The 27,365-nt window shown below is 45.6% G+C and overlaps 2 protein-coding genes across 4 annotated transcripts in view; one reads left to right on the top strand and one right to left on the bottom strand.

Annotated features, from left to right (window-relative positions):
• NUGGC (nuclear GTPase, germinal center associated) overlaps window positions 1-27,365 on the bottom strand; it is a 50,902-nt gene that overhangs the window by 20,345 nt on the left and 3,192 nt on the right. For 2 of the 3 annotated variants that reach the window (XM_061425060.1, XM_061425058.1), the window contains 9 exons: window positions 22,626-22,713; window positions 17,263-17,367; window positions 16,138-16,246; window positions 14,609-14,831; window positions 13,831-14,061; window positions 9,556-9,765; window positions 5,199-5,374; window positions 2,302-2,320; window positions 1,843-1,932 (listed from right to left, as the gene is read on the bottom strand). In XM_061425060.1, coding sequence (XP_061281044.1) covers window positions 1,843-1,932; window positions 2,302-2,320; window positions 5,199-5,374; window positions 9,556-9,765; window positions 13,831-14,061; window positions 14,609-14,831; window positions 16,138-16,246; window positions 17,263-17,367; window positions 22,626-22,668 — 1,206 coding nt within the window. In that variant the 5' untranslated portion in view covers window positions 22,669-22,713. Of the gene's footprint in view, window positions 1-1,842; window positions 1,933-2,301; window positions 2,321-5,198; window positions 5,375-9,555; window positions 9,766-13,830; window positions 14,062-14,608; window positions 14,832-16,137; window positions 16,247-17,262; window positions 17,368-22,625; window positions 22,714-22,804; window positions 22,874-27,365 lie in introns of those variants that run through there. The other variant, XM_061425057.1, reaches the window with a different exon arrangement.
• The window catches only part of ELP3 (elongator acetyltransferase complex subunit 3), a 143,069-nt gene continuing 131,779 nt past the window's right edge, over window positions 16,076-27,365 (top strand). Inside the window, exon 1 of the mRNA XM_061425061.1 lies at window positions 16,076-16,199. The gene's annotated coding sequence lies outside the window, so the exon portion shown is untranslated. The remainder of the gene's footprint in view (window positions 16,200-27,365) is intronic.

Raw genomic sequence — 27,365 nt, 5'->3', positions numbered from 1 at the left:
GTGGCAGGAGCGGTAAAGAACCCGCCTGCCAATGCAGGAAACGTAAGAGGCGTGGGTTCAGTCCCTAGGTTGGGAAGATCTCCTGGAAAAGGGGATGGCTACCCACTCCAGTATTCTTGGCTGGAGAATCCCATAGACAGAGGAGCCTGGCAGGCTATGGTCCATAGGGTCGCAGAGAGTTGGACACGACTGAGTGACTTAGCACGCACATGTTCTCCATACTGAGAAAATCACCTTTCTAAAATATTTCCAAATTGAGGTCAAAAAATGTAGTCCCAGGAGTCTGTCTTTTCCATAAATATTTTTTCTTAATTTTCATTTTTGTAATTAAAAAAAATAAGCATACACATTTCTATGAATGGCTATATAATCAAATTCTGCCTCATTTTTTCCATGGCTAAATTAAATATGCTCCAAATGAAGGCCTGCAGGACAAGTAAAGGTTTCACAACAATTCAAACTGAAAAAAAGGTGGCTGGAGAATGAAGGTGTTAGGTAGCCATCAGAGGGGTAGGTGTGCAAACCTCAAAGAACTTGTGCAATTAAGAGTCAGAACCATAGGCATCCTGCAAGCTGACATTTTGCACAGACCCTATCTCATACACACCAGTTTGCCACATTTATTAGCAGTAAATATAATCATGAATTGTAAATTGAGGTATTGGGTTGGCCAAAAAGTTTGTTCGGGTTTTTCCATAAGATGGTACGAAAACCCAAACGAACTTTTTGGCCAACCCAATATTTTATGTTTCTACTTCCAGAAACAATATAATTATGTCCTCCACAATTAATGAGAACAAGAACAGCTCTTCTGAGTTACTGCCTCATTAAAATCAGCATTCAAAAATTGCCTGGTAGAAGACCTTGGCTTATGTATGAGGTCTGATTATTCTGAATTAGAAACAAAAGCTCTGCAATTTTCAGTTCCACATTGTACACCAGACATTTTCTGCATCACAATAATTGAAGTCAAAATACAGAAAGCAGTTAACTATAGAACTGGCCGCAAGGCCATATGCTTTTCCTATTAAACCCAGCCCTGGAGATTGAGTTTCAGCAAAGCCACCTCACCTATCACATCTAACATTGAGGTTGTTTTCTTTATATTTTATCTTCAAGTTGGTTTTAGGTTTAAGGTTGCATAAGACTATTACAGGAAGGAGTTTTATGTTTGCAACTATTTTAGTAACAGAATAATAAAAATAACTTGAGGAACACCAAGATTCCCACAGACCAATTACTCAAACTTGAAAAACAGAGCTCAGACCTTATATCCCAACACAGCATATGGCCTTTGTTTAGCTGTTCAAACCTATTTGCCTGTAGTTCACCCAGCGTAGCAGATTTTTTTCAATCACGTTCTTCCTTCTGTCTCGAATGCCCTTTCTCCTATTACTTCTCCTCACCCAAGACTACTGGTTCTTTAAAATTCTGCTCAAGAGGCTGAGGAGTTTTCCCTGAACTTCTCAGCATCACCTACCCCAACTGCCAGCATGACTGAGGATCCTTCCTCTGAGTTCCCACAGCCCCTCTGCATCCCTCTAGCCAAGCACGCTTCAACCTGCATGGTAATCCCTGATTTTATCTGCTCATGGTTCTCAGTAAACTATATACTCATTCAATTCTTCCAACAATCACAGGCAGTAGATATTATTATTTCCCAGCTTTATAGATGAGAAAATGGAGGCTCAGACAAGTACAGTAATTTGCCTAAGGTTACAAAGTAAGTAATCAGTAGGACATATCGTCTACTTTAAAGCTTTTGCCCAAACAGGCACTTGTGTCTCAAAAGTCTGAGTGGTTGAAAAGCAGAAAAATGCATAGCAGAATCTGTTCACTCACCTTGAGTTTATCCTTGAGAATTTTATTCCTCTGTAGCTTTATCATTTCATTTCTTTCTAAAACAGCTTCTCGCTGACTTTGAATAGCTTCCTGGATTATAAGAAGAAATAACAGCATGGCCAAGAATGCAGAGTTATCAAGAGTAATAAAGGGATAAGATGAACATTTAGGGGGCTGCTCTTCATTTAACCCAGACAGGTGTGCAGGTGTTCAAATCATATAACACTAGTCATAAAAAGTGAAGTCGCTCAGTCGTGTCCGACTCTTTGCGACCCCATGGACTGTAGCTTACTAGGCTCCTCAGTCCACGGCATTTTCGAGGCAAGAATGCTGGAGTGGGTTGCCATGTCCTTCTCCAAGTCATAAAAAGTATTATTTAAAAATAACTAGTCCAAACTTTGGTCTATCAATTATCTCTCAATCGAGCTTTAAAAAAGAAAACAATTAGTCCATACTTACATTTCCCACTTTTCTTTCCCTGAAATGAAAAATGGAATAATTACTTATCTCATGATGCATCACGGCAGTCTTGACTTCCCTTGAAAGCACGCCTTTGTTGCTCTCCCTAAGCTCTTTCTTCAGCCTAAAGGCTCTGGCCCACCTCCAGGGTCCATTTGATAATAGTATCTTAATGTCTATGGAATGAGGTTCGTGACATTGTCCAGGAGACAGGGATCATGACCATTCCCATAGAAAAGAAATGCAAAAAGCAAAATGTCTGTCTGGGGAGGCCTTACAAATAGCTGTGAAAAGAAGAGAAGCGAAAAGCAAAGGAGAAAAGGAAAGATATAAACATCTGAATACAGAGTTCCAAAGAATAGCAAGAAGAGATAAGAAAGCCTTCTTCAGCGATCAATGCAAAGAAATAGAGGAAAACAACAGAATGGGAAAGACTAGGGATCTCTTCAAGAAAATCAGAGATACCAAAGGAACATTTCATGCAAAGATGAGCTCGATAAAGGACAGAAATGGTATGGACCTAACAGAAGCAGAAGATATTAAGAAGAGATGGCAAGAATACACAGAAGAACTGTACAAAAAGATCTTCACGACCCAGATAATCACGATGGTGTGATCACTGACCTAGAGCCAGACATCCTGGAATGTGAAGTCAAGTGGGCCTTAGGAAGCATCACCACGAACAAAGCTAGCGGAGGTGATGGAATTCCAGTTGAGCTATTCCAAATCCTGAAAGATGATGCTGTGAAAGTGCTGCACTCAATATGCCAGCAAATTTGGAAGACTCAGCAGTGGCCACAGGACTGGAAAAGGTCAGTTTTCATTCCAATCCCAAAGAAAGGCAATGCCAAAGAATGCTCAAACTACCACACAATTGCACTCCTCTCACACGCTAGTAAAGTAATGCTCAAAATTCTCCAAGCCAGGCTTCAGCAATATGTGAACCGTGAACTTCCTGATGTTCAAGCTGGTTTTAGAAAAGGCAGAGGAACCAGAGATCAAATTGCCAACATTCGCTGGATCATGGAAAAAGCAAGAGAGTTCCAAAAAAACATCTATTTCTGCTTTATTGACTATGCCAAAGCCTTTGACTGTGTGGATTACAATAAACTACGGAAAATTCTGAAAGAGATGGGAATACCAGACCACCTGATCTGCCTCTTGAGAAATTTGTATGCAGGTCAGGAAGCAACAGTTAGAACTGGACATGGAACAACAGACTGGTTCCAAATAGGAAAAGGAGTTCGTCAAGGCTGTATATTGTCACCCTGTTTGTTTAACTTATATGCAGAGTACATCATGAGAAACGCTGGACTGGAAGAAACACAAGCTGGAATCAGGATTGCCGGGAGAAATATCAAGAACCTCTGATATGCAGATGACACCACCCTTATGGCAGAAAGTGAAGAGGAACTAAAAAGCCTCTTGATGAAAGTGAAAGTGGAGAGTGAAAAAGTTAGCTTAAAGCTCAGCATTCAGAAAACGAAGATCATGGCATCCGGTCCCACCACTTCATGGGAAATAGATGGAGAAACAGTGGAAACAGTGTCAGAATTTATTTTTTGGGGCTCTGAAATCACTGCAGATGGTGACTGCAGCCATGAAATTAAAAGACGCTTACTCCTTGGAAGGAAAGTTATGACCAACCTAGATAGCATATTCAAAAGCAGAGACATGACTTTGCCAACAAAGGTCCGGCTAGTCAAGGCTATGGTTTTTCCTGTGGTCATGTATGGATGTGAGAGTTGGACTGTGAAGAAGGCTGAGCGCCGAAGAATTGATACTTTTGAACTGTGGTGTTGGAGAAGACTCTTGAGAGTCCCTTGGACTGCAAGGAGATCCAACCAGTCCATTCTGAAGGAGATCAGCCCTGGGATATCTTTGGAAGGAATGATGCTGAAGCTGAAGCTCCAGTACTTTGGCCACCTCATGCGAAGAGTTGACTCATTGGGAAAGACTCTGATGCTGGGAGGGATTGGGGGCAGGAGGAGAAGGGGACGACAGAGGATGAGATGGCTGGATGGCATCACTGACTCGATGGATGTGAGTCTGAGTGAACTCCGGGAGTTGGTGATGGACAGGGAGGCCTGGCATGCTGTGATTCATGGGGTTGCAAAGAGTCGGACACGACTGAGTGACTGATCTGATCTGATCTGATCTTAATTTCTTGTCATTTCGTTGTCGGTGGGATTTTCTGTGCCCCCACCCCTCTCCCAGTCAAGATGCAGACCTCTGCTGATGGACAGTTTAGACAGCATCATACAGTGTGTGAAGCAAGTCAGACAGAGAAAAACAAATAGAAAAATGGTACCAATGAACCTATTCGCAAAGCAGAAATAGACACAGACACAGAGAACAAATGTCTGGACTTTAAGCAGGGAAGGGGGAAGTGGGATGAATAGGGAGATTGCGAATCACATACATATATGCACTATGTATCAAATACATAACTCATGAAAACCTACTAACACAGGAAACTCAGTGCTGTGCTGGCCTAAATAAATCTGAAACAGAATCTAACAATTCAAAGCTGCACCACCCAGACTGTTATAGGAAGTGTCTCCTAGCTGTGGGGCATCTACGCTTCCCATATCCGTGGGGGCAGGCAGGTCCATTACACTGTGAAACACCAGGAGCTGCTGTTTGCATCTCAGACTCATGAGTGGCGCCCCTGGAGCTATGCAGAATTCAGCCTCTTGGGCATTAAGCAGCTGCTCTGGAAGATTCTCAAGACAACCTACCTGATGGCCCAGAAGTCACCCAGGCATCTTTTTCATCACCACTGGTCACTTGCCTGAGTCCACAGTGCCCATGAGTCAAAGCTCTGTCATTACAGTAGTTACGGCACCTGGGACCCACAGAGGGAAACCCGCGTCCCTGCACGCCCAGAGCAGTACCTCAGATATTCCGGCAGGTGGAGCTTGTCACTCTTGGTGACCACCAGGGCCAGGTCCCTGCAGAACCCTCTTTGGCAGGCCTTCATGCTCTCATTCAGAAGGTCCTCGTGGGCTCTCCCTCCAGAAATCCTTTCAATGTCACTGATCACCCAGATCACGGAGCACTTATCGATGGTCTGTGAAACATGACCACAGCGTGTTTAAGAGCATACATGGTGCCTCGGTTGTAGCATGTTAGTCGCTCAGTTGTCCAACTCTTTGTGACCCCATGGACTGTAGCCTGCCAGGCTTCTCTGTCCATGGGAGTCTCCAGAAAAGAATACTGGACATGTTTCCTTAATGTGTCATGTCCATCCTCCGTGCTCTGCCCCAGCTCTCTGTCCAGCCCCATCTCTCTGTCCAGCCCCATCTCTCACCAACCCCCGCCCGTACACTCTCTATGCAGCAGCCACATGAGCTTCTTGCGCATCCGTGGGTGTCAGTTGTGCATCTATCTTGGGGTCTTTGCTCTTGCCACAACCTCTGCTTGACCTCCGTTTGCCCTCTGAGGTCACTAAGGGCCACCTGAGGCTAGGTTGGTCACCCCATCTCTGCATCCTATAGCACCTGTACTTACCTGCCCTGGTACTTCTCAGGCAGAGCTACTGTACAGCTACTATACTGTACAGGGTTGGCACTCTGCACCCCTCCCCACCTCCCCACCCAGACTGCCAGATGGGAAGGGGCCACATCATTCAGCTTGGAATCCGTAGCACCTCAAACACAGCACCTTGCCCAAACTAGAAGCTTCATAGATGCTTGTGGCATTAGTCATTGATAGAATTCAAGAAATCAGACCTTCAGCCCCAGATCCCTCACTAGCTTGATTTACTAAGCCATCCTCTAGGGAGAAGTCTTGTTTTTTTCTGGAACTAGTCCTGGTCATGCGTTTATTCCAAAGCTGTCACTGCCACGCATTATTTTGATGTCTGGCTTGCCCTGCATATGCAGCTCACGACCACAAGGTGGCAGCAGGGAGCCAGAAACCCATATGATTGAATTGAACATGAAATTGTAACTTAATGATTTGATAGCATAGGTATCGCTTTATCAAATATACAACTTTTATGTGACAAGCAATTGTGACATTTCTCTGACTGTATTGTTTTACCCATCTTATCTCTCCATATAAATGGAAAACTGGTCCAACTCCAGGATTGAATTTGTTTTATGGTTCCTCAGAATAGCACTTTGCACATAAAGGTGTGACAAGTTTGTGAGTTGCTAACTAAATCATTATTTGCTCTGTGCCACTGGTTCTTAATTGGTGGACCTTCGACAACGCCCGGAGACATTTCTAACTGTTCAGACTGGAGGGGACGCTAGTGGGCAGAGGCCACAGATGCTGTAAACATCCCATAATGCCTAGGTTGGGCCCCTACAGCAAAGAATTTCTCTGCCCTCTCCACCCCTAAGTCAGAAGAGCTGGGGCTAAGAAACCATGGTGTAGAGCAGGGGGGTTCAAACTTATTTTTAGCAGTGGATCCCTTTTCCAAATGAAATCTTAGGAAGAACTCCAGTGGTCCAACTTGATTTTTAAAAGTAGAATAGCTTTAGTTGAATTTGAGGTGGAGGGTTTGGAGCCCCCATCTTCTCTGCACCCCCCATCCTCTGCCCATGAACCTCTTGGCTTCATGGATCATTGTTTTGAAAGCAAGCATCTCAAGAGTCAAACAGACTTCATTATTTTATGGAAAAGGTACATAGTAGACCCCACAAGGCAAAGGATTGACTTAAGGGCACACAAATCTGGGTTCTGAACCTCCTCCCCTACATGGATGGACACAAATTCAGGCAGGAAAATAAAACCCATCTCTCCCTCCCACTTCCCAAATTATAACCAATTCAGGGAAGCTTTAGACAATTCTATCAGTTGTGGAAGATGAAACCTGCCCGCTCCTCCTCCAGGGCAGGGTCTCTTTTACCTTTACATCCCCCTGGTCCTGGTAAATTGCTGTTATTGTTGTTCAGTCGCTCAGTCGTGTCCAATTCTCTGCAACCCCATGGAGTGTATAACTCTCCAGGCTCCTCTGTACATAGGATTTCCCAGGCAAGAATACAGAAGTGGGTTGCCATTTCCTTCTCCAGGGGATCTTCCCAGCCCAGGGATCTAACCCAGGTCTCCTGCATCGCAGGCAGATTCTTTACCATCTGAGCCACCAGGGAAGCCAGACAAAAGAGGACCTCAATCATAAAAGTTGCAGTGGTTAAATTTCAGGCCCTGCCAGAAAAGGCCAATCTATAAGACAAGAGCCTCTGGAACCGGGAGGGGGTGGAATGGCCCCTGCCGCCCCCACCCACCTCCCTCCTTGCAATGAGAATGGGCCTCTGAGAGGCCAGGTGACACTTAGGTGGCAGCACGGGGGAATTTGAGTTAATGGTTTTAGTTTAGGGAGGGCACCGCTGGCAGCTGGAGGGGTAGGGGAGGGGGGTTGTATTCTGTTCTCCCTGGATGGAGGGGAGTCTAGTAACTTCTCCTGAGAGGATATCACAAAACCACAAGAATGTGGGGGAGCTGTTGCCAAAAAGAGCAGGCTGGGAACCATCGCCTCACTTCAGCCCAACCTCCTCAGAGCCCAGGTTCTGAGCCAGGTCTGCTGGCTCCTCTGTTCTGAGTGGCCTTTGATAAGCTGCCCAATGTGTCTGAACTGGCAGCAGCCACAGCTCCATCCTGTGCCAGAGGCCGGCCACCCCCTGAGGCTGTCACTCCCCATGCTGGCCTGGAACTTGAGGAGGTGGCGGATTCCACCCCGAGACCTGAAACCCTGCAGAAACAAAGGCTCTCCAGGCCAGGCCTGAACAGGCCACCAAGGATGAAGGACACTGGGAGACTGCCTCCACCTTAAAGAACTGTTATGGAAGCTTCCCAGGTGACTCAGTGCTAAAGAATCCGCCCGCCAGTGCAGGAGACGTGGGTTCCGTCGCGGTCCAGGAAGATCCCACACACCATGGAGCAACTAAGCCCACGCACCACCACTGCTGAAGCCTGCCCCCTCCAGGGTCCACAACTAATGAGGCTGTGTGTTGCAGCTACTGAAGCCCGTGCATGAAGCCCTACTGAAGCTTGGGCAGCTACCGAAAGCCCATGCTCTGCAACAAGAGAAGCCAGTGCAGCGAGAAGCCCACACGCTGCAACTGGCGACCAGCCCCTGCTCACCACTACTAGAGAAAGCCTGCACACAACAGCAAAGACCCAGCACGGTCAAAAATAAATTAATTTTTAAAAAAGAATCGTTAGGGGACTTTCTGGAGGTTGAGAGACAGAGCCTCAGCTGAGAAGGCAGGGATCTGCTCTCAGGTTTAAATTCTGCCACTCAGTAGCTGTGTGGTTCTGAGCAAAGGACTTCCCGTCTCTGAGCCTTCATTTCCTTAGCTGTAAAATCAGGGCACAGGCTGCTTATCTGTAAGCTGCCATCCAGATCCTTATGGAAAACCACAGTTGCAAAGCTCCCCTGGCCCATAGTCATTCATTTAGCACAAATCTGCGGACTTTAAAGTCTACATACACCAGGGAAGCAGCAGTCCAGCAAAGAGATTTTTGGCAGCCTCTGCGCTGATGATGACTCATGGACCTCTCCTGACCCTCCCAGCCCCTTCCAGCTCTGTCCTGTGCCCCGTGTTCCCCCTCACAATCCTGCACGCCTGAGCTCCTTCTGCCCTTCTTTCTCTGTCACTCACCCCCTTGGAGCTTCCCCAGGAAGCATGTATTAAAGCCCACCCCACCTTCCCCAAGGGCTTCCCAGGTGGCTCAGTAGTAAAGAATCTGCCTGCCAATGCAGGAGATGTGCGTTCAATTCCTGGGTTGGGAAGATCCCCTGGAGGAGGAAATGGCAACCGGCTCCAGTATTCTTGCCTGGGAAATCTCCTAACAGAGGAGCCTGGTGGGCTACAGTCCACAGGTCACAAAGAGTCCAGTATGACTTAGCAACTTACCAACAATTCCTTACAACCAAACCCAGGAGCAGCCTTCTGATTCCTTGTGCGTGGCTATTGGCTTTTCTGCTTTGTACCCAAATGTTGCCCTCCCTGTCTCACTCTGACCTTGTCTCCTCTGCTTACTTTTGGGCCCCTCTGTTGCTGGCCCTTCTCATGTACCACAATTCCAGTTCCAGCTCCCAGGCCTGTCTCGTGATTCCTCCCTCCCCAATGTCTCTTGCCACCGATATCCTACCATTGCCCTGAGGCTTAGAACATGGGAGAATTTAACTCTATCGAGCTTATAAAATCCATTAAGCGGAAAGTGGAACATTCTTTGCTGCTTTACAGAGAACGGTGGGGATGGAGAGAGAGGGAATGAAGCCCTATGGAAGAGAATCACCTTTTTCCACATCTCGTCCCTCTTGCTATTGAAGTCGCCTGTGCCTGGAATGTCCACCAGCACAACCCCTTCAGGAATCAGCTCTGATTTGGGAAGGGTCACTTCCACCAGTTTGATCAAGGGCCAGATGTGTGTCTCAGCGGATCCTCCATCCCAGTCTCTCCTCTGGGTCCGGATGTAGGGGTCCAGCTTGACAGACAGCTCCCCTGCCTGAGGAAGAAGGACATGGTCAGGTACACGAGACAGTCTCCAGCACCACTGCCCTAGGTGGGCTATGACTCGGGTTCAGCAGCGGTCCACTGAGTCATGTGAGATGCAGTACTGGGCGACAGGCCCCAGGAGGCCTGAGGTCCTGCCTGGGAGGGTCTAGACTCAGAACTACAAAGAACACTGGGAGATCAGGAAGTTCAGGCTCCTATGGGCTTCCCTGCTGGCTCAGATGGCAAAGAATCTGCCTGCAATGCAGAAAATCCAGGTTCTATCCCTGGGTTGGGAAGATCCCCTGCAGAAGGAAATGGCAACCCACTCCAATATTCTTGCCTGGAGAATCCCATGGACGGAGGAGCCTGGCGAGCTACAGTCCATGGGGTAGCAAAAAGTGGGGCACCACTGAGCAACTAACACTGACAGATGGAGAAAACAAAAGCAGTGAGAACAGGACATGAGGAAGTTACAGCTTCACTGGGTGATGATTTTATCTTCTAAATTCCATTCCAGTTCTAAAATCAATGGGAATCATCTGCAACATTCTAAATTTGTGTGAGAGAGAGAGAGAGAGGATTTTTGAACTAATTTGAACGTTTCTATGACCAGAAAGCCCTGACTGTGGAAAATTGATCATGAAATGGTGCCAAATTTTCTAAGCTGAAAATTGGTCTGAAGTTGATCTTCAAAAGGTTTTAAAAATTTTATCTTCCAAGTTCAAAAGAATATATGGACAGATCGGCATTTCCAAGCTATTTTAATGATGGTGAGTGAGATGAAGGATCATTCTCAGCCTATTGTTTTTCCCTAAACACATTCATGCCAGCAACTCTGTGCAGCAGCAAATCTCTACTGCGATAATTCAGAGGACAGAAGATTTGGGATGTAGTGCAGTCACTGTTAATAAGTATCTACAGAATGGCCCTGAAAGAAAGATAAATTCTTAAGAGAGTTGAGATCGAATCAGAGAATGTGTTGCTATCTGGGTAGGAAATAAGATATATCATCAAGGGACTTCCTGGTACACCGTCTAGTGGTTAAGACTTTGTCTTCCAATGCAGGGGCCATGGATTCAATTTCTGGTCAGGGAGCTATGATCCCACATGCCTCACAGTCAAAAAACCAAAAAACAGAAAATATATTGTAACATATGCAATAAAGACTTTAAAAATGGCCCATATCCACAAAAATGTGTTTAAAAGATAGCAGTTCTAATCAAATAATACGAAATTGTGAAAGAAGAGATGATAAAAGTTCTTTAAGATAGTTTGATTAAAAAAATAAACAAGCTAGGATAAGGGCAACAGAAGAGAAAAGGCACTGGGCTTAAAAAAGCATGGGCTTTCTGTAAGAAGAGGGCTCCAGTCAATAAACGGGGCTTCCCAGGTGGCGATGGTGGTAAAGAACCTGTCTACTGATGCAAGAGACATAAGAGACGTGGGTTCAATCCCTGGGTTGGGAAGATCCCCTGCAGGAGGAAATGGCATCCCACTCCAGTATTCTTGCCTGGAGAATCCCATGGACAGAGAAGCCTGGCGGGCTACAGTCCATGTGGTCACACAGAGTCAGACACGACTGAAGCAACTTAGCCGGCACGTACCACTCAATAAACTAGTGGAGCAAACCATTCTAGGAAGTAAACTCAGATTCCCTCTCCCCTGTCTAGAATCCATGCCCCAAAGTCTGAATTTGTGCCCTCACTCCTGGAGATGCTGATTCCATTCGTCTTGTTTCAAATGAGTAAATTCCTCATGCTGGGAAGGAATATTTCTAAGTGCAGAGTAAGTGAGGAAATGAATATTACCTTGACACCTAGGTGTAAGTTGTATGTATTCAGATAAAGTAACCAGTTTTGTCGTCATTGTGTTTCTTTGGACATGCTCTGTCTGTATTTTGGATATTAGGAAGATAATGTTTGGGGGGGGGTTGTCCTTTTTTAATTTTATTGAAGTATAGTTGGTTTACAGTGCTGTGTTTGGTTTCTACTAGTGACTCAGTCATACATATGTATACTGTCTACCGTATTCTTTTCCATTGTGGCTTATTACACAATATTGAATATAGTTCCCTGTGCTGTACAGGAGGACCTTGCTGCTTACCCATTAATTAGTTTTAATTACGGGCTTCCCTGGTGGCTCAGAAGGTAAAGCATGGCCTGCAATGCAGGAGACCTGGGTTTGATCCCTCCCTGGGTTGGGAAGATCCCCTGCAGAAGGGAATGGAAACCACTCCAGTATTCTTCCCTGGAGAATCCCATGGACAATGGAGCCTGGCAGGCTATTATCCATGGGGCTGAAAAGAGTTGGACATGACTGAGTGACTATCCATTTAAACATAAGAAAGGGGGCTACTATATTTCTTTGATTTTCTAGATATATAAGAGCTAAGTGCCTTGAAAGGTTTAATTCATTTGACTTCTAAGTATGCCTGGTGAAGTAGTTCAAATTTTTTGAGAGAAACAAATATGCTAAATTTGAACTCTTAAGTCTAAGGAATGTTGATTAATTGTGTAAGTAGTATTAACTTTTAAAGGAGGCTTTTCTATATTAAGCTTAGGAGATATTTGGACATTAAGTTTTAGAACTGGTGTAAGTAATTATTCTTACTTTATATAAAAAGCACCAGATTTACAAATAGAATAACAATATTTTAAAGGTGAATTTTAAGATGCAAGAAAAACTAGGTTTTTGTAGTATGCAACGTAAGTAAATTGCATATTAGTTCCACATGTATTTTGGTTTAATTTAAAATTGAATTTTAATTAAAAAAAATATTGATCATAAAAGGAGAGGCTGGTTCTACTAGTTGCTTATCTAATACCCACCCTGCCCCTCAGCCCTGCCCCCAGCATCCTGACTGTGTATTTGGGAAGGCAGTGGATTGAGACTGGTCTCAGCCAGCCACAAGTCGGCTTCTCGTTTCCCGAGACTCCCTTTCAGCTCCGAAAACCCATATGGCTCAGTACTGACCAAGAAAATCTACATGGAAATTTGCTGGGTGTGTTTCTAGGAAAGCGTTTACTTCCCAATAAAAGAGGAGACGCGGTTGGTACCCCGCTTAGCCATTTGTCCCTTCCATGGAGCTAGCTGCGAAGGTCAGCACTTCAGTAGCCATCGTGTGACAATGAGGCAACAGGATGTAGAAGGTCAGGGGACCAGGGGTCTGTCGATCTTGACGTCGTTGAGCCCCTGAACCAACCCACAAACCCAACTGCCCCCAGTCTTCTTATGTGAGAAAGTGGATAAATCCCAATTTGTTTAAGCTGTTATAAACTTGGGTGTTTTTTTTTTTTTTTAATTATTTGCTGCAAAACACATCCTTAATTAATCCTCAAGTAACTATAAACAGTCTTTCCTGCGCACAAAAGCTCCCCCCTCAGACATGAAAAATTCCCGTTTGACTGCAAATTAAAAATCATGGCTACTTCTGATTTTGGTACCAACTTATTTCCAATAAAACACTGTGCCTTGGGACTTCCCTGCTGGTCCTGTTGCTAAGACCCTGCACTCCCAGTGCAGGGAGCCTGAGTTTAATCCCTGGCAGGGAACTAGATCCCACCTGCTGCAACTAAAGATCCTACCTGCAGCGCTGAAGATCAAAGATCCTGTGTGCTGCAATGAAAACCCAGCACAGCCAAATAAAAAAGTAAATTAAAATGTTTTTAAAAAGCGGAGGTGGGGGGTGTCCTTGGTGGCTCTGTGATAAAGAGCCACCTGCCACTGCAGGGGCTGTGGGTTCAGTCCCTGATCCGGGAAGGTGCCACATGCCTCGGGGTGACTAAGCCTGAGTGCTGCATCTGCTGAGCCTGTGTTCTAGAGCCGGTGCTCTGCAACAGGAGAGGCTGCCACAATGAGAAGCCTGAGCACCACAGCTAGAGAGTGGCCCCCGCCTGCCACAACTGGAGAAAAGCCCCGCAGCAGCGAAGACCCAGCACAGCCAAAAATAAGGAAATAAATTAAAATAAAAAGAGAGAGAGAGAGAGAACCTTGTGCCTTGCACCAATGCCCCAAACGGATTCAATGGTTACCCTTGAGGCTCATGATAACAACAAGAGAAACATCTTGAAGCTACCTCTTCTGCCTTGAGGGAGATGACTCTGGAGGTGGGAATCTTTCCTCTGGGCTTGGCCCTTAGTAACTCCTCGTAGCTCTTTCCTTCTGCTCCGTTTCCATAAAACATTTGCAGCTTCCAAACAGCTTCCTCCGCTGCATCGCCTCTGTCCCACGCATCCTCCTCTTCTCCGCCCGGCCCCTCCGTCCTGTGCAGGAGAGTTGTCAGGTTCTTCAGCTCCTCCTTCCACTCCTGCCGAGACAGAGGGGGGGCCAAGCCCACCCCACAGCCATGACACAGATTCAGCAGACATTGACAAAGTCCAGTGAGCCTGTGGGGGGCAGAGGGCTCCAGGAAATCTAAGATCATCTAATCCAGGCAGGTATCATCTAACCCAACCCACTTGTATGGTCAGTGAGGAAACAGGAACCCAAAGTCCCATAACCAGCTGAGGCAGCACCCAAGCTAGAGCCCCCATCTCGTTCTTTTGGACTTCCTCATTGTGTATGGCTTAAGTTCTTTTCGTTTAACAAAGATGTGAGCTATGTTGACAAGGAATATAATGTGAATCTGTAAGAGAGAGAGAAGGAAAGAAAGAAAAGGAAGAGGGAAGACAGAGCAGGAAGGAAGAAGAAAGGATGGAGAGAGAGGAAAATAGGGAGAATGGGAAGGAAGGAGGGAGAAAAAGAGAGAGGAAGTGAAGGAAGGAAGGGGAGGAGGAAGGAGGGAGAAAGGAGGAAGAGAGAGAAGATAACAGGGAGAGGAGAAGGAAGGAAGGAAGGAGGGAGGCAGCTCTTACCTGGTCGGAGAGAAGGTGGATTTTGGCCTCATACTGCTCACAGCAGCCCGAGCTCACTTGAACGATACATGACGTACATATACTTTCTCCAGACACAGGTAGGAACATGGCTTGCCGGATGATGGCATTGATCAGGGAGCTCTTCCCAGCCCCAGTGCTTCCGAATAATCCAATGTAGATGGGGTCCAATGATGGTTTTTCAATCAAGGCAAGAAGCCTGTTTCTAGATCAGTTTTAAAACGCTCATTGTCAAGGTCATCAAAGCAAGGTTGGGAGAATGTCAGAACATACAGCAACTAATCTCCAATCCTGGTCAAGTCACCCCATCTTTCTGAGTCCTCTCTGCAGTCTCTTTGGTCAAAGGAGAATATTCAGCCCTGTTTACTATACAGAGTTGTCAGGAGGATCAAATGAGATTATGCAAAAAGGGATTTCCCTAATTGGGTGGTGAAGAATCTGCCTTCCAATGCAGGGGGTGTGGGCTGGATCCCTGGTCTGGTCGGGGAACCAACCACACGCTCCAGGGCCACTGAGCCCATGTGCCACAGCTAGGGAAACTTACGTGCCGCAACTAGAGAAGCGTGCGTGCCACAGCCAGGGGCCATGTGCTGCAACCAAGACTCAGCACAGAAAAAAATCTTTTATTTAAAAAAAAAATATGCAAAAATATTTGGCAGTGATAATTCTTCCAGGTAGCACAGTAGTAAAAAATCTGCCTGCCAATGCGAGAGAGGCAAGAGACATGGGTTCAATCCCTGGGTCCGGAAGATCCCCTGGAGTTGAAAATGGCAACCCACTCCAGGATTCTTGCTTGGGATATCCCATGGACAGAGGAGCCTGGTGGGCTACAGCCCATGGGGTCGCAAAGAGAAGGACAAGACTGAACACACAAGAAGAAGAAATGATAATTCTACACAAACTCTACAACGTCTATATAGATGTGACATCTCCTTGTTTATGTTCCATGAAAATTACACAGGCTTGATCTTAGACATGAACTTTATACAGTGGTGGGAAGTGTTATTAGGAGCAACCCTGAGGGTCTTACTGGGCAGGAGATGTAGCCTCGACCCCACTTAAATCTTTCAAGGCAGCTGGACAGGACCTTTGATGGCACAGGCTCAGAGTCCCACAGCCTGGGCTAGATTCCACCCCTTTTACTCATCAGCAGTGTGACTTTGGTCAATGTCTTGGACTCTTTGAGCCTCAATTTTAGGAAAATACTGGAGTGATAATCATGGCTTCTACTTTATTGGGCATTTTGGGACAGTTAAATGGAATCTGATGTACGAATGTAAAGCACTTTCACTTTCCATTTTCAAAATCTTTAGCAGATTCCCTAGCAATGGTGACAGTGCAGTGTGGCAACCACCAGTGTTAACAGAAATGGCCCATAGCAACAGAACTTTCTGGCTTTCTTTGCTTAGTTCCTAACCAGAAATTCTCTTTCATTATTGCAGAAAAGCATCTGCCACCACCTAAGGAAAGACATCCAAGGAATATCTGATGGTAGCCAATACCAGACTCACATGAGGTACTTGATGCTGTTGGGGATGTTATCATCCAGGAACACAGACTGAATAAGTTTCTGGTAAGTGTTGCTCAAAACTCTTCTGGTCCGAGACTCCAGTTTTTCATCTGGAATCAATAGAGATGTATTAGCAGGGATGTATTAATACCTGGCAGGCATTCCTGGTCACTCAGACAATAAAGAATCCACCTGCAATGCAGGAGACCTGGGTTCGACCCCTGAGTCGGGAAGATCCCCTGGAGGAGGGAATGGCAACCCACTCTTCTTGCCTGGAGAATCCCATGGACAGAGGAGCCTGGTGCGCTGCAGTCCATGGGGTTGCAAAGAGTCGGACACGACTGAGTGACCAAGCACATTAATACCTGGCAGGGATCAAGCACTTGGTCTGCACAGCAGGAGTCTGCTTAATACGGCAGAAAAGGCGGGGCAGGGGTGGGGGATGAAATGAAAAGCCAGTTAAACAAAAGAGCAAGTTATCTGATGGGAGAGGTCACAGATCGTGGGAGAGAGCAATCACTGATGACGAGAGCCCCCCAAGGAGCCAGACGGCTCTGAAGCACAAGGTAACACAAGTCAGCGTCCACTTCACCATGGGCTACAGCACCTCTACAGTCTTCTCTCCTGTGGTCACAAATAGAAGAAAACTGCAAGGACATCCTATACATACCCACAAAAGCACCAGACCAACCATTTTCAGTGTTAATCAGGAAGAGATTATTTTTGTAACAAGCCTTCTATCCAGATCTTGAGAGACAAACTGTCAGATCACAGTAATCTCTGCAGAGACCAGGAGGCCTCCTGTTTTGTTTTTTTTTTTAATATTTATTTATTTGGCTGTATTGGGTCCTAGCTGCGGCATGCAAACTCTTGGTTGTAGTATGTGGGATCTAGTTCCCCAACCAAGGATCAAACCCGGGCCCTCTGCACTGGGAGCTCAGAATCTTAACCACTGGACCACCAGGGAAGTCCCGAGGCCTCCTTTAATGGGATCAAGATCATTCAGAGATGTTCCATCCTGCTTCTGCTTCTCCAAGTACCCTTCTCTTCTTTTGAGGATGTTAACACATCTGGGAAAGGACAGAGCTGCATCAGACAAGCGATAAAGCATTTTCAGGACACTCACATTCCTTGAGGGCGCTTTGTTCCACAGAGGGAAATGCTCGAAACCTCTGGTCTCGATCGGATCGTCTTCTTTTTCTCATTGGTTCTTTAAATATATCATCATCCTCTAGAGATAAACAGAAGTTACATAAAATTACATATAAAATTATAGGTCTTGAGGGCATGGTGTACCGTAGACCAAAAACACAGTCCACTTATATGCAGATTTTCGACTGTGAAGGGGGGTCGTCACTCTCATCCCTGTGTGGTTCAGAGGTCACTGTTTTTGCCTGACCTCTATCGACACACAAACCCCAAGAGGCTAGAAGGATCCCTGCCAGCCCTGGTTGTTTGTGAGCTCATTTCAGAAGCAGCCCTGTTGGGTCATTCCAGTCTGATTTCCAATTCCCAGAGTCCCAGGACTTTGCATCTACTTCCAAAATGCAGCCCAACCTATCTCCCCAGAAGACAAGTCAAGATGACATGAAACGTTCCTGTTTGCGAATCCTGGGAAGCCAAGATGGCTGGATAGGGAAGCCTGAGATGGCTCAGTGTGGGGTGGAGAAAGGCCTCAGGGACATCTTTGCAACCCAGGAAATTGATCAGGAGCAGAATGAGAGAACAGAACGGGCCATGTGACCAAGGCAAATCCCTTCTTCTCCCCGAGCCTCAGTTTCTTCATCTGTACAATGAGTCAGTTGACAAAAATAGAAGGAATACAAGAGCGGTGGAGGATACCCTCCAAATGGATGTCCCTCAGAGATTAAATTGCGGAGGGTGAGGCTTTTTCCTCCTTCCTGCCTTAAAGATGTTAGTAGCTGCTTCCTTACATAGGCGAGGAAAAAAGTTGCCAAGAAGCAAATCTTTGTAGTCCTGCAGAGGTCTATTCACTTCAGTGGTTTCTGTTGGTTACCAAGTGAAGGACTGGGAGGCTCCATCATCCTCAGGAAAGGGTTTAACTGAAAACCAAAACAGTGTGTTTAGATGGTTTGGTTTTTTTTTTTTTTGGATTGTGCTGGGTCTTGGTTACATGTTTATTCTTTAAGCCATAATAATTAAATATGAAATATAAGGAAATACTGAGCGCCATTGCGACACAGTTAACTATACATTAAAATCAATTGTAGTATTTTAACTTTTTTTTAAAGAAGAATTCATCTGGCTGCATTGGGTCCTTGTTGTGGTGCTCAGGATCTTTCATTGTGGTGTGACGGCTTCTCTCACGTTGTGGTGCTCGGGCGCAGTGGTTGCAGCACATAGTCTTAATTGCCCCACGGCATGTAGGAACGTAGTTCCCCAAGCAGGAGTCAAATCCACGTCCCGTGCCTTGGAAGGTGGATTCGTAATCCCTGGACCACCAGAGAAGTCCCTGGATGGGTTTTAGAAAACACCCCCCTGGCAGGATTCACCTGGTGAGAAAAGGACAGTACGGGGGTCTTTGGGGTCAAGACTGTTGGAAACGGCCGAATCCAGCACTCCTGGGGGTGGTATAAACCTTAGCAAATGGCCGTGAGGTGACCTGGGAAAACAGTTGACCCCAAGAGTCATAACTCTCTAAGCTCATATAAGGGCATGAGGCCCCCAAACTGAGCGTGACACTGGGAGGTCATCTTCCCTCAAGAACCACAGAAAGGGTGCATCACTCAGGGACCCAGGATGGCAACCTGAGCAGAAGGCCCAACCTCCCACATGGGGCTCCAGGCCCGAGTCTCCCAGACAGCTCAGGCAGCCTCAGTCTGGCATCTTCCTGCACAAATTCCTCAGTGTTCTGGATCCAGCTCACACCCCAGGGTACTGCAGTGCAGGGTGAGCTGTCTGCCAAGGCCTGAATCTTGGCCCACTCCTGCTCACGCAGTGACAAGGAGTTGAAAGAGCTTGTCCGTAGACTCTTCCATCTCAGACATTCTAACCTTACAAGTATGCTCCATGCAAAGAATTTATCCTGGCTCAGTTTAAGGACTGCCTTAGAACTAAACACCAAGTGGTTGCTGGCTCAGTGGCTAGAGCTAGAGAGAAAGGGGCAGAGAAGAAGAAAAATGTACGCCACGAGCTAGGGAGTTTGGGATGGACATGTACACACTGCTGTATTTAAAATGGATAACAAACAAGGACCTATTGTATAGCACAGGGGACTCTGCTTAATGCTCTATGATGACCTTAAAGGGAACGAAATCCTAAAAGAGGGGATATAGGTACACGTATGGCTGGTTCTAGATAGCATATTCAAAAGCAGAGACATTACTTTGCCAACAAAGGTCCGTCTAGTCAAGGCTATGGTTTTTCCTGTGGTCATGTATGGATGTAAGAGTTGGACTGTGAAGAAGGCTGAGTGCCAAAAAATTGATGATTTTGAACTGTGGTGTTGGAGAAGACTCTTGAGAGTCCCTTAGACTGCAAGGAGATCCAACCAGTCCATTCTGAAGATCAGCTCTGGGATTTCTTTGGAGAGAATGATGCTGAAGCTGAAACTCCAGTACTTTGGCCACCTCATGTGAAGAGTTGACTCATTGGAAAAGACTCTGATGCTGGGAGGGATTGGGGGCAAGAGGAGAAGGGGACGACAGAGGATGAGATGGCTGGATGGCATCACTGACTCGATGGACGTGAGTCTGAGTGAACTCCGGGAGTTGGTGATGGACAGGGAGGCCTGGCGAGCTGTGATTCATGGGGTCGCAAAGAGTAGGACACGACTGAGCGACTGAACTGAACTGAACTGATGGCTGGTTCCCTTTGCTATACAGTAGAAACTAGCACATATTGTAAAGCAATATACTCCAATAAAATTTTTTTTTTAAATGGATAACTAACAAGAACCTACAGAGAACTCTGATCAATACTCTGTAACAACCTAAATGGGAAAAAAATTTGGAAAAGGACATGCGTATAGGCACAAGTGAATCTCTTTGTTGTTACCTGAAACCATCACAACGTTTTTAATCAACTATACGCCATATAAAATTAAAAGCTTTTTTAAAAATGGAAGCAGTTAAGGTTTTCTGAAGTCCCCAAAGTATTTGATTATAATAAGCAAATATCAATATCTAACTTCAGTAATTTAGCTTAAGGAAATCCACTGTGGGTTAAACTTTTGAACCTTGATATTGATAACAAGGAGGTGACAGAATCACAGGATTTATGAGCTGGAAAGCAATGTAAAATATGTATGGCTTCAGATGTAGAGAAATCAAGAGACTTGTATGGGCGCGGAGCTAGCAAATGACAGAGCAATAACTAGAAGCCAAGAATGGATACCACATGTCCAATGTTTTTCGATGCACAATTACAGTCTTTTTACTTTAAATCATTATCTATTGTGGTTTAATATTCTGGAAGATGTTTATAAATTAGTCTTCTATTTTATTCATCCCAGAGCTTAAAAAAGAAAAACAAGAATTTTAAATATGTTATGATTAAAGCTATCAAGTGAAATCCTAGAAAACTTACCAAAAAGTTTTACCAAAATAAAACAGATAATTTTTAACTACTAAAAAAATACTACTCCAGCCGCTAGGCCAGTGGTTTGCTGAAGAACACTTTAGAACACATTATAAACGGTGTCTTGGAATTCCAGAGTGTTTTCACACCTGCTTGTGCAAAGAGTAAAAGGATGGAGGGCCTTGATCTTGACCCTGTAACTCAGGAACTCTTGTTTAAACAACATTTGCAGAGGATCTTAGCCACAAGCATAATAGAGTCTTAGTACAGCCCATGTATCCTGGCCTTTATTTCAACTTTGTAAGGAGTGGCAATTAGTCTGATCAAAGTTTGGAAACTTATTTCTCAACAAAAGCAAACACTGAGAAGTCAAATAAAGCAGGTTTTACACTTTGCCTTTAATATCTAAAATGAAAAAACAGGTGGAAGGGAGAAAGTAGTTCATCTGGGATTTAAAACACTTAATGGTAGTGCATGCATGGAAAGTCGCTTCAGTGGTGTCCAACTCTCTGTGACCTACAGACTGTAGCCCACCAGGCTCCTCTGTCCATGGGATTCTCCAGGCAAGAATACTGGAATGGGTTGCCATGCCCTCCTCCAGGGGATCTTCCCGACTGGTTTCATACTAAATTGTAACCAGAATGAATGGATGTGAACTGGCCATTTCTCTTATCTTCCCTGTAATTGTTCAAGCACTCCTTTCCCTTTTCCACGATATTACACTGATTTATTGGCAACCCACTCCAATATTCTTGCCTGGGAAATCCCATGGATAGAGGAGCCTAGCAGGCCACAGTCCATGGGGTCACAAAATAGTCTGACAGAACTTATGGACTAGACAACATTGGAGGAAAGAGCAGAGGGCTGGGCAGGGCCGTCCCAAGAAGCCTGCCGTGGTCTCTGCTGCTATGGCTCCTTGCTGCCACAAGGTGTCGCTTTTGACAACCGTCTCTATATAGACGCTTTGATCAGATCCTTGAGGGAACCTGCCGCAGATTTTCCCAGCAGGACGCCCCACACCTTCAGGACTAACGTCTCCCAAGGGGGCCCTAAAGTTGCAATTCCTTCAGTTTGCTTGCCCAGCCATGTCTCAGATACCAGCACTACCCCCACTGACCCTTGCCGCTAAGGGAATTCATCCCCAGGGGTAAGAAAATTTTTCCTCTCCAGTTCTCAAAACACAAAGGATGTTTTGTAACTAGGGGTTACTTAAATGCATCTTCCCAGGGGAAGTTCCCTCCTTGTCTCTGGGTGTCCTCCACCCAGGCTTCTAGGAAGGGAGGCCACCCTCAGGGACTCCAGTGTGGTTCACCCTACAGCTCTCCTTCAGAAAGCATGCAAAATGATTCCAGGGGCTTACCTTCTCCATTCTGAGAGCGGGATGCCCTCGGAAAATCCAAGATGGTTTCCTGGAACCTTCTTTTATTTATGTATTTATTTTTGAATTTTATTTATTTGAACTTTCAAAGGAGGGTGGGGGGCACAAGTTGAATTTCTGGTCAGATAACCCACTAGATTATTAATGGGCTCTTTTAGTTGTTATTGAAATAATTGATATTCATCCACTGTTAAAATACGTTGTGAGAAAGCAGCTTCTCAATAAAGAACAGTGAAAAATGATACAGTCCCAACCCCTTTGCCCTTGGTTATAATGGCAAATAGATATTGCTCAGGGCTTCTCCAATGGTGTAGTGGTAGAGAATCCACCTGCAGTGCAAGAGATGCAATTTGGATCCTTGGGTCAGGAAGATCCCCTGGAGGTGAAAATGACAACCCATTCCAGTATTCCTGCCTGAGAAATCCCATGGACAGAGGAGCCTGGTGGGTTACAGTCCATGGGGTCACAAAGAGTTGGACACGACTGAAGCGACTTAGCACACACACACACACATATATATAATGGTAAATAGTTCTTGCTCTCTTCATCAGGGGATAGTGAAGGGATGTTACCTGGATGTAGCTCCCGAACCAGAAAATCTTCAGTTTCTGCCATTTCCTGTTATGTAACCGCCTGCCTTTGTCCACTTAGAGCATCAGCCTGAAAAATACAAAGTACAGAGTGGGGGTGGGGAGGAGTAGACGGCAGAAATTATAAATACAAAACAAAAAGACCATGTAATTTTGCTTACGCTTTGTCTCCCCAATTAGATACCAAGCTTCTAAAGGGCAATGGCTGTTCTACCTTATCTCTGAATCCTTTATAACAGCTTGTCCACTGTGTGTTGGTTTAAATATGACAAAAGTCCATGTTTGACTATTGATTTTCAGCAATAGTTGAATCCATAGAATTTTTTTTTTGAGCAAAAGAAATGACTATTTATTGCTGATGGTGCCAAATATTACCACTGTTGGAAGACTGTCAACTTGTTACAATACTGAACATACTCAGCATTGATCTGGCAGTCATGAATCAGTATTTATACCAAAGAGTTGACAGCTGTGTCCGCACACAAAACTACACATGAATGTCTATAGCAGATTTTTAAAAGAAATTCTTGGAATCTATTCTTTTTGTTGTTACTTTTTTATTGGAGTGTCGTTGCTTTACAATGCTGTTACTTCTGCTGCACAGCAAAATGAATCAGCCAGACATACACATATATCCCCACCATTTTTTATCCATTGACCTTTAAACTGAAATGACCTGAGATCTTGAAGGCAGCTCAGTCTGAAAAGACAATAAACCTCTAACGACCAGAGCCTTGAAGGTGAAGTTATACAGCTTTGCTGTTTTGGGAGACATCAGCGTCCCCATCAGGTAAGCCCGGAACCCCTGGGCCATTGAGTGACACTGAGTCCCAGCGGGTCTCAGCAAGTATCGGGGAGATGGATGGAACATTTGATATTCCTGGGATCCCCTGGAGTTGCTCCGGAGGATGCTGAGCAGGGAAGAAGAGATGCAATAACCGTTAGGTTCTCTGGGTCTTCCTCACCACCCCACCCGGCACTGCAATCAGGGAGACACCCCAATTGGGGATTATGTCAGCTCTGCCTCATGGGGCATCTGTGGGGGGGGTGGGGGGGGGTGGGGGGAGGTACCTCCAAAAAAGGAAGTATCGGATCGAACCTGTCTCCAGCCCTGGGAGACAGGGACTGAACACAGAGGGAGAACTGGATCCACAAAGCCTCAGAAGAGCGAGTGCTGATGTCCTGGAGTGTTTCTGCCTCCACAGATCAGGGAGGATCCGGGGCATACAAGGCGGGGCACCCCACGTGCTTCCTCTCCATTTCTGATGCTGCTGATTGGACTACTCAGCTGCATAATTCAAAAGCAGAGAGTCACCAGCCCTTCTGAAATATGCAAAAGCTCAACTGACCTGTCAACCCCCAGTAGACACACGGCCGTTAGTTAGCAAGACTGTGCCTCATTTACATATCACTCCCAAACGAAAATCGCAGCTCCTCAGTCAAAAGAGCCACTCACCCTTAGTTCGGCTCATGGGCATTAACAGAACAAATGCTTTCTCTTCCTGGTGGGTGTTGGTGAGTGTGGTCTGAACTCTGCTCTGTACACGTTCCTGAGCCTTTGCTAGGAGGTGCCTCATCTCTCCATTCCTCACCTGGGCTCAGACCGCCCCAAACTCCTTACAGTCCTCCGAGGCAGGGGAGTCAAGAAGAAATGTGCTCCCCTCTTCTTCCTGGAGAATCGCGACTCTTTCTTAGCATCTCGTTTGCACGTTTCTTCTGTGCAGCTGTGTCCCGGTTCCCATTCGTCCCCATCTTGTGCCACCGCTGATCCGAGCACACCTGAATTGTACACTTGTGATTCTTTCTTTACGTCTGAGCTATTCTAGGTCATGGCTGCTTTTGTTTCAATGTCGTATTTCTATCGTGAACGGCAATGATCGATCGTAGTGCTGAATTAATTAATTACAGTGGATGGGAAGCTTTTGATGAGATTCCGCGGCCAAGGGTGTCTAAACACCGAATCTGTTTTTAAACGTTTATGTATTTGGCTGCATGGGGTCTTTGTTGAAGCTGCAGGATCTCCATTGCGTCATGTGGGAGATTTTCTTGTAGAGCACAAATTCTCTAGTTGTGGTGCTCAGGCTTCGGTAGTTGCGGTGCTCAGGCTTAGTTGCTCCACGGCACGTGGGATCTTGGTTCCCCAACCAAGTATCGAACTCATGTCCCCTGCATTGCAAGGCGAATTCTTAACCACTGGACCACCAGGGAAGCCACTCAAATTCGTTTTTGATAGGACTGCTCCATAGGAACTGGGAATGTTTAGCTTGAGGGAAGGAAGACATGGGCTGAAGCAGAAGATGTGGAGAGGACTTTGTGTGGTCTTGAAATACTTAACCTTAGAGTTGAATACAATAGTGAGATAATGCCTGTTTCCAGTGGTGCCAAGAAGGGACAACTAGATCCACTAGGTGGAAAGTATAAGAAAGTACATTTTTGCTGAACGTTTCTCTTGTATTCAGAGTTGTCCAAAATGGAACGAGCTCCCTTAGTAAGTAATGAATTTTCTGCTCCTAGAAGTGTCTAAACTTTCACTGTTATGATCACCTAATAACAGCATTGAACTAGACAGGCTTTAAGGCTTCCTCAAATCCCAAGATACCGTGTTCTTGCTTGAAATGTTCATCAGTAAAGCCGGTGGTGGGAAAACTCTATGAGGTTACTAAAATTCATGACAGTTTCCTGGTTGGAAATGCTGCTGCTGCTGTCGCTTCAGTTGTGTCCGACTCTGTGTGACCCCATAGACGGAAGCCCACCAGGCTCCCTCGTCCCTGGGATTCTCCAGGCAAGAACACTGGAGTGGGTTGCCATTTCCTTCTCCAGTGCATAAAAGTGAAAAGTGAAAGGGAAGTCGCTCAGTCGTGTCCGACTCACTCGCCTTCTCCGGGTTGGAAATGCTAAACCTCGGCAAAACCTAGGCAAGTTAGGAGAAAAAATATGATAGTGCCTAACAATAACTTTAGATGTGAAACTAGGAATTGCCCCCTGGAAAGATATCTGTTGTTTTCTGAAGATGGCAACTCCATGAGCCATAGTCACACACACAAAATATTAAACGTCATATCACAATGGGCTCTGGAGACAACAAATGTATGGTCCTCCAGGGGTACAGATCCACTGTAGACCTTCGATTGGTTGTACTAGCCAGTGCCAGGAACAAATACAGAAGATGGATCAGGCTTCCCCGACTGCCAATGCAGGGGACACAGGTTCAATCCCTAGGTTGGGAAGATCCCCTGGGGAAGGAAATGGCAACCCACTCCAGTGTTCTTGGTTGGGAAATCCCATGGACAGAGGAGCCTGGCAGGCTGCAGTTCATGGGGTCGCAAAAGAGTCGGACACGACTGAGCAACTATACAAACAGTAACGATAGTCAAAAGGAGCATGATTGATAATACGGTGATTTCAGGTTCATTTTAAAGAGCAAAAGACCCAGAGTCCTTCCTCAAATTATGTTGGGCTCCACTTTCTCCCCCAAAGAGGCAGTAACCGTGGTGTGTTTTGTGAAACCTGTTTCTGCAGAGAAGCAGTTGAAAACGTCCACACGTGTGGCTCACAGGGCAAAGTTTTGATGTGTGGTTTATTTCGCTTGTATTTCAACTGTGCGGTTAGCGTGTAAGTTTTGATTTGAGTACTTATTTACATTCATGTGCAGAGAGCCTAAGAATAGCATCTTTTAAAAGGGACTCTGCATATTTAGCTAGATGTGGGAAGGCTGCACAGCACCAGTTTCCTGTCAAATAATTGTGACTTTTGACAGTTTTTCTTGCTTCTCTCACTCTCCCTTTCCTCTTTTTGTGTTTGCATACACTCTTTTTTCCTTAAGAGAACATAACAGAGGTGACACCAAGGCAGTGGTCACTCCTGTCCTAGAAGAGCTTCCTAGAGTGGAATGAAATAATGTTCTTGAGCCCCTTCTACAGATGTGGACACTGAGGCCTGGAGAGGGGAAGGGACCTGTTCAAGGTCAGACAGTGAGTCCAAGTTCAGGGTTCTCATCATTCCACCAAGAAACCTCTAACTGGTACTATTTAAACCATCTCTGGAGCTTCAGAGTAAGAGATGGAGAGAACAGTGAACACAAATGAGGGGTTCCCTTTAATGCACGAGGAGGCATTTGGGGAGTGAAGGCTGTTGAGTAGGAGCAAGAGTGGTAGCTTGATGAAACTGGGCTTAAGGACACCAACTGAAGCTAGTGACCTCAGAATAAAACAAAGCCAGACTGCCGGGGGCATTGGGGGGTACACGTGAGCATGCGTGATTGTGTGTGTGTGTTGGGGGGGCAGTGAGTAGTTCATTGCTTTCAGTCCATGTCCAGAGCAGAATTTAATGTGTTTATGAAGAATTACAAACATCTAAGTCTCTTCTCCTTTAGTCTGAATCTTGTCCCACCCTCCCTTGCTTCACATCATTAACCTCTCCCCACACGATTCTTGTTTTCCTTCCATTTCCAGTCCCCGACCCCAGCACCCCTCCCCTGCCCCAAGGCCACAGTAACAGGAAAAAAATTAAAATACTTAAATTAGCAAAGTAACTTGAAGGGGCATTTTGATCATTAATGTTGGTTTCTTCCCTACTTTTAATAAATGTGGAAAGTGCTCAGTACATAGTGAGCGCTGAGTAAATATGTGTTGAATGACGTGTGTCTTTTAAACATATTCTTGGATGGTAAAATTAATAACAGCAGGAATTATATTCATTCATTCAGCAAACATTTGTGAAGTG

Source organism: Bos javanicus, chromosome 8, assembly GCF_032452875.1.
Source record: "Bos javanicus breed banteng chromosome 8, ARS-OSU_banteng_1.0, whole genome shotgun sequence".
In the NCBI taxonomy this organism is placed as follows: Eukaryota; Metazoa; Chordata; class Mammalia; order Artiodactyla; family Bovidae; genus Bos; species Bos javanicus.
Note: the sequence above shows the minus strand (reverse complement) of the source record. Positions and strands in the feature narration are given on the sequence as shown.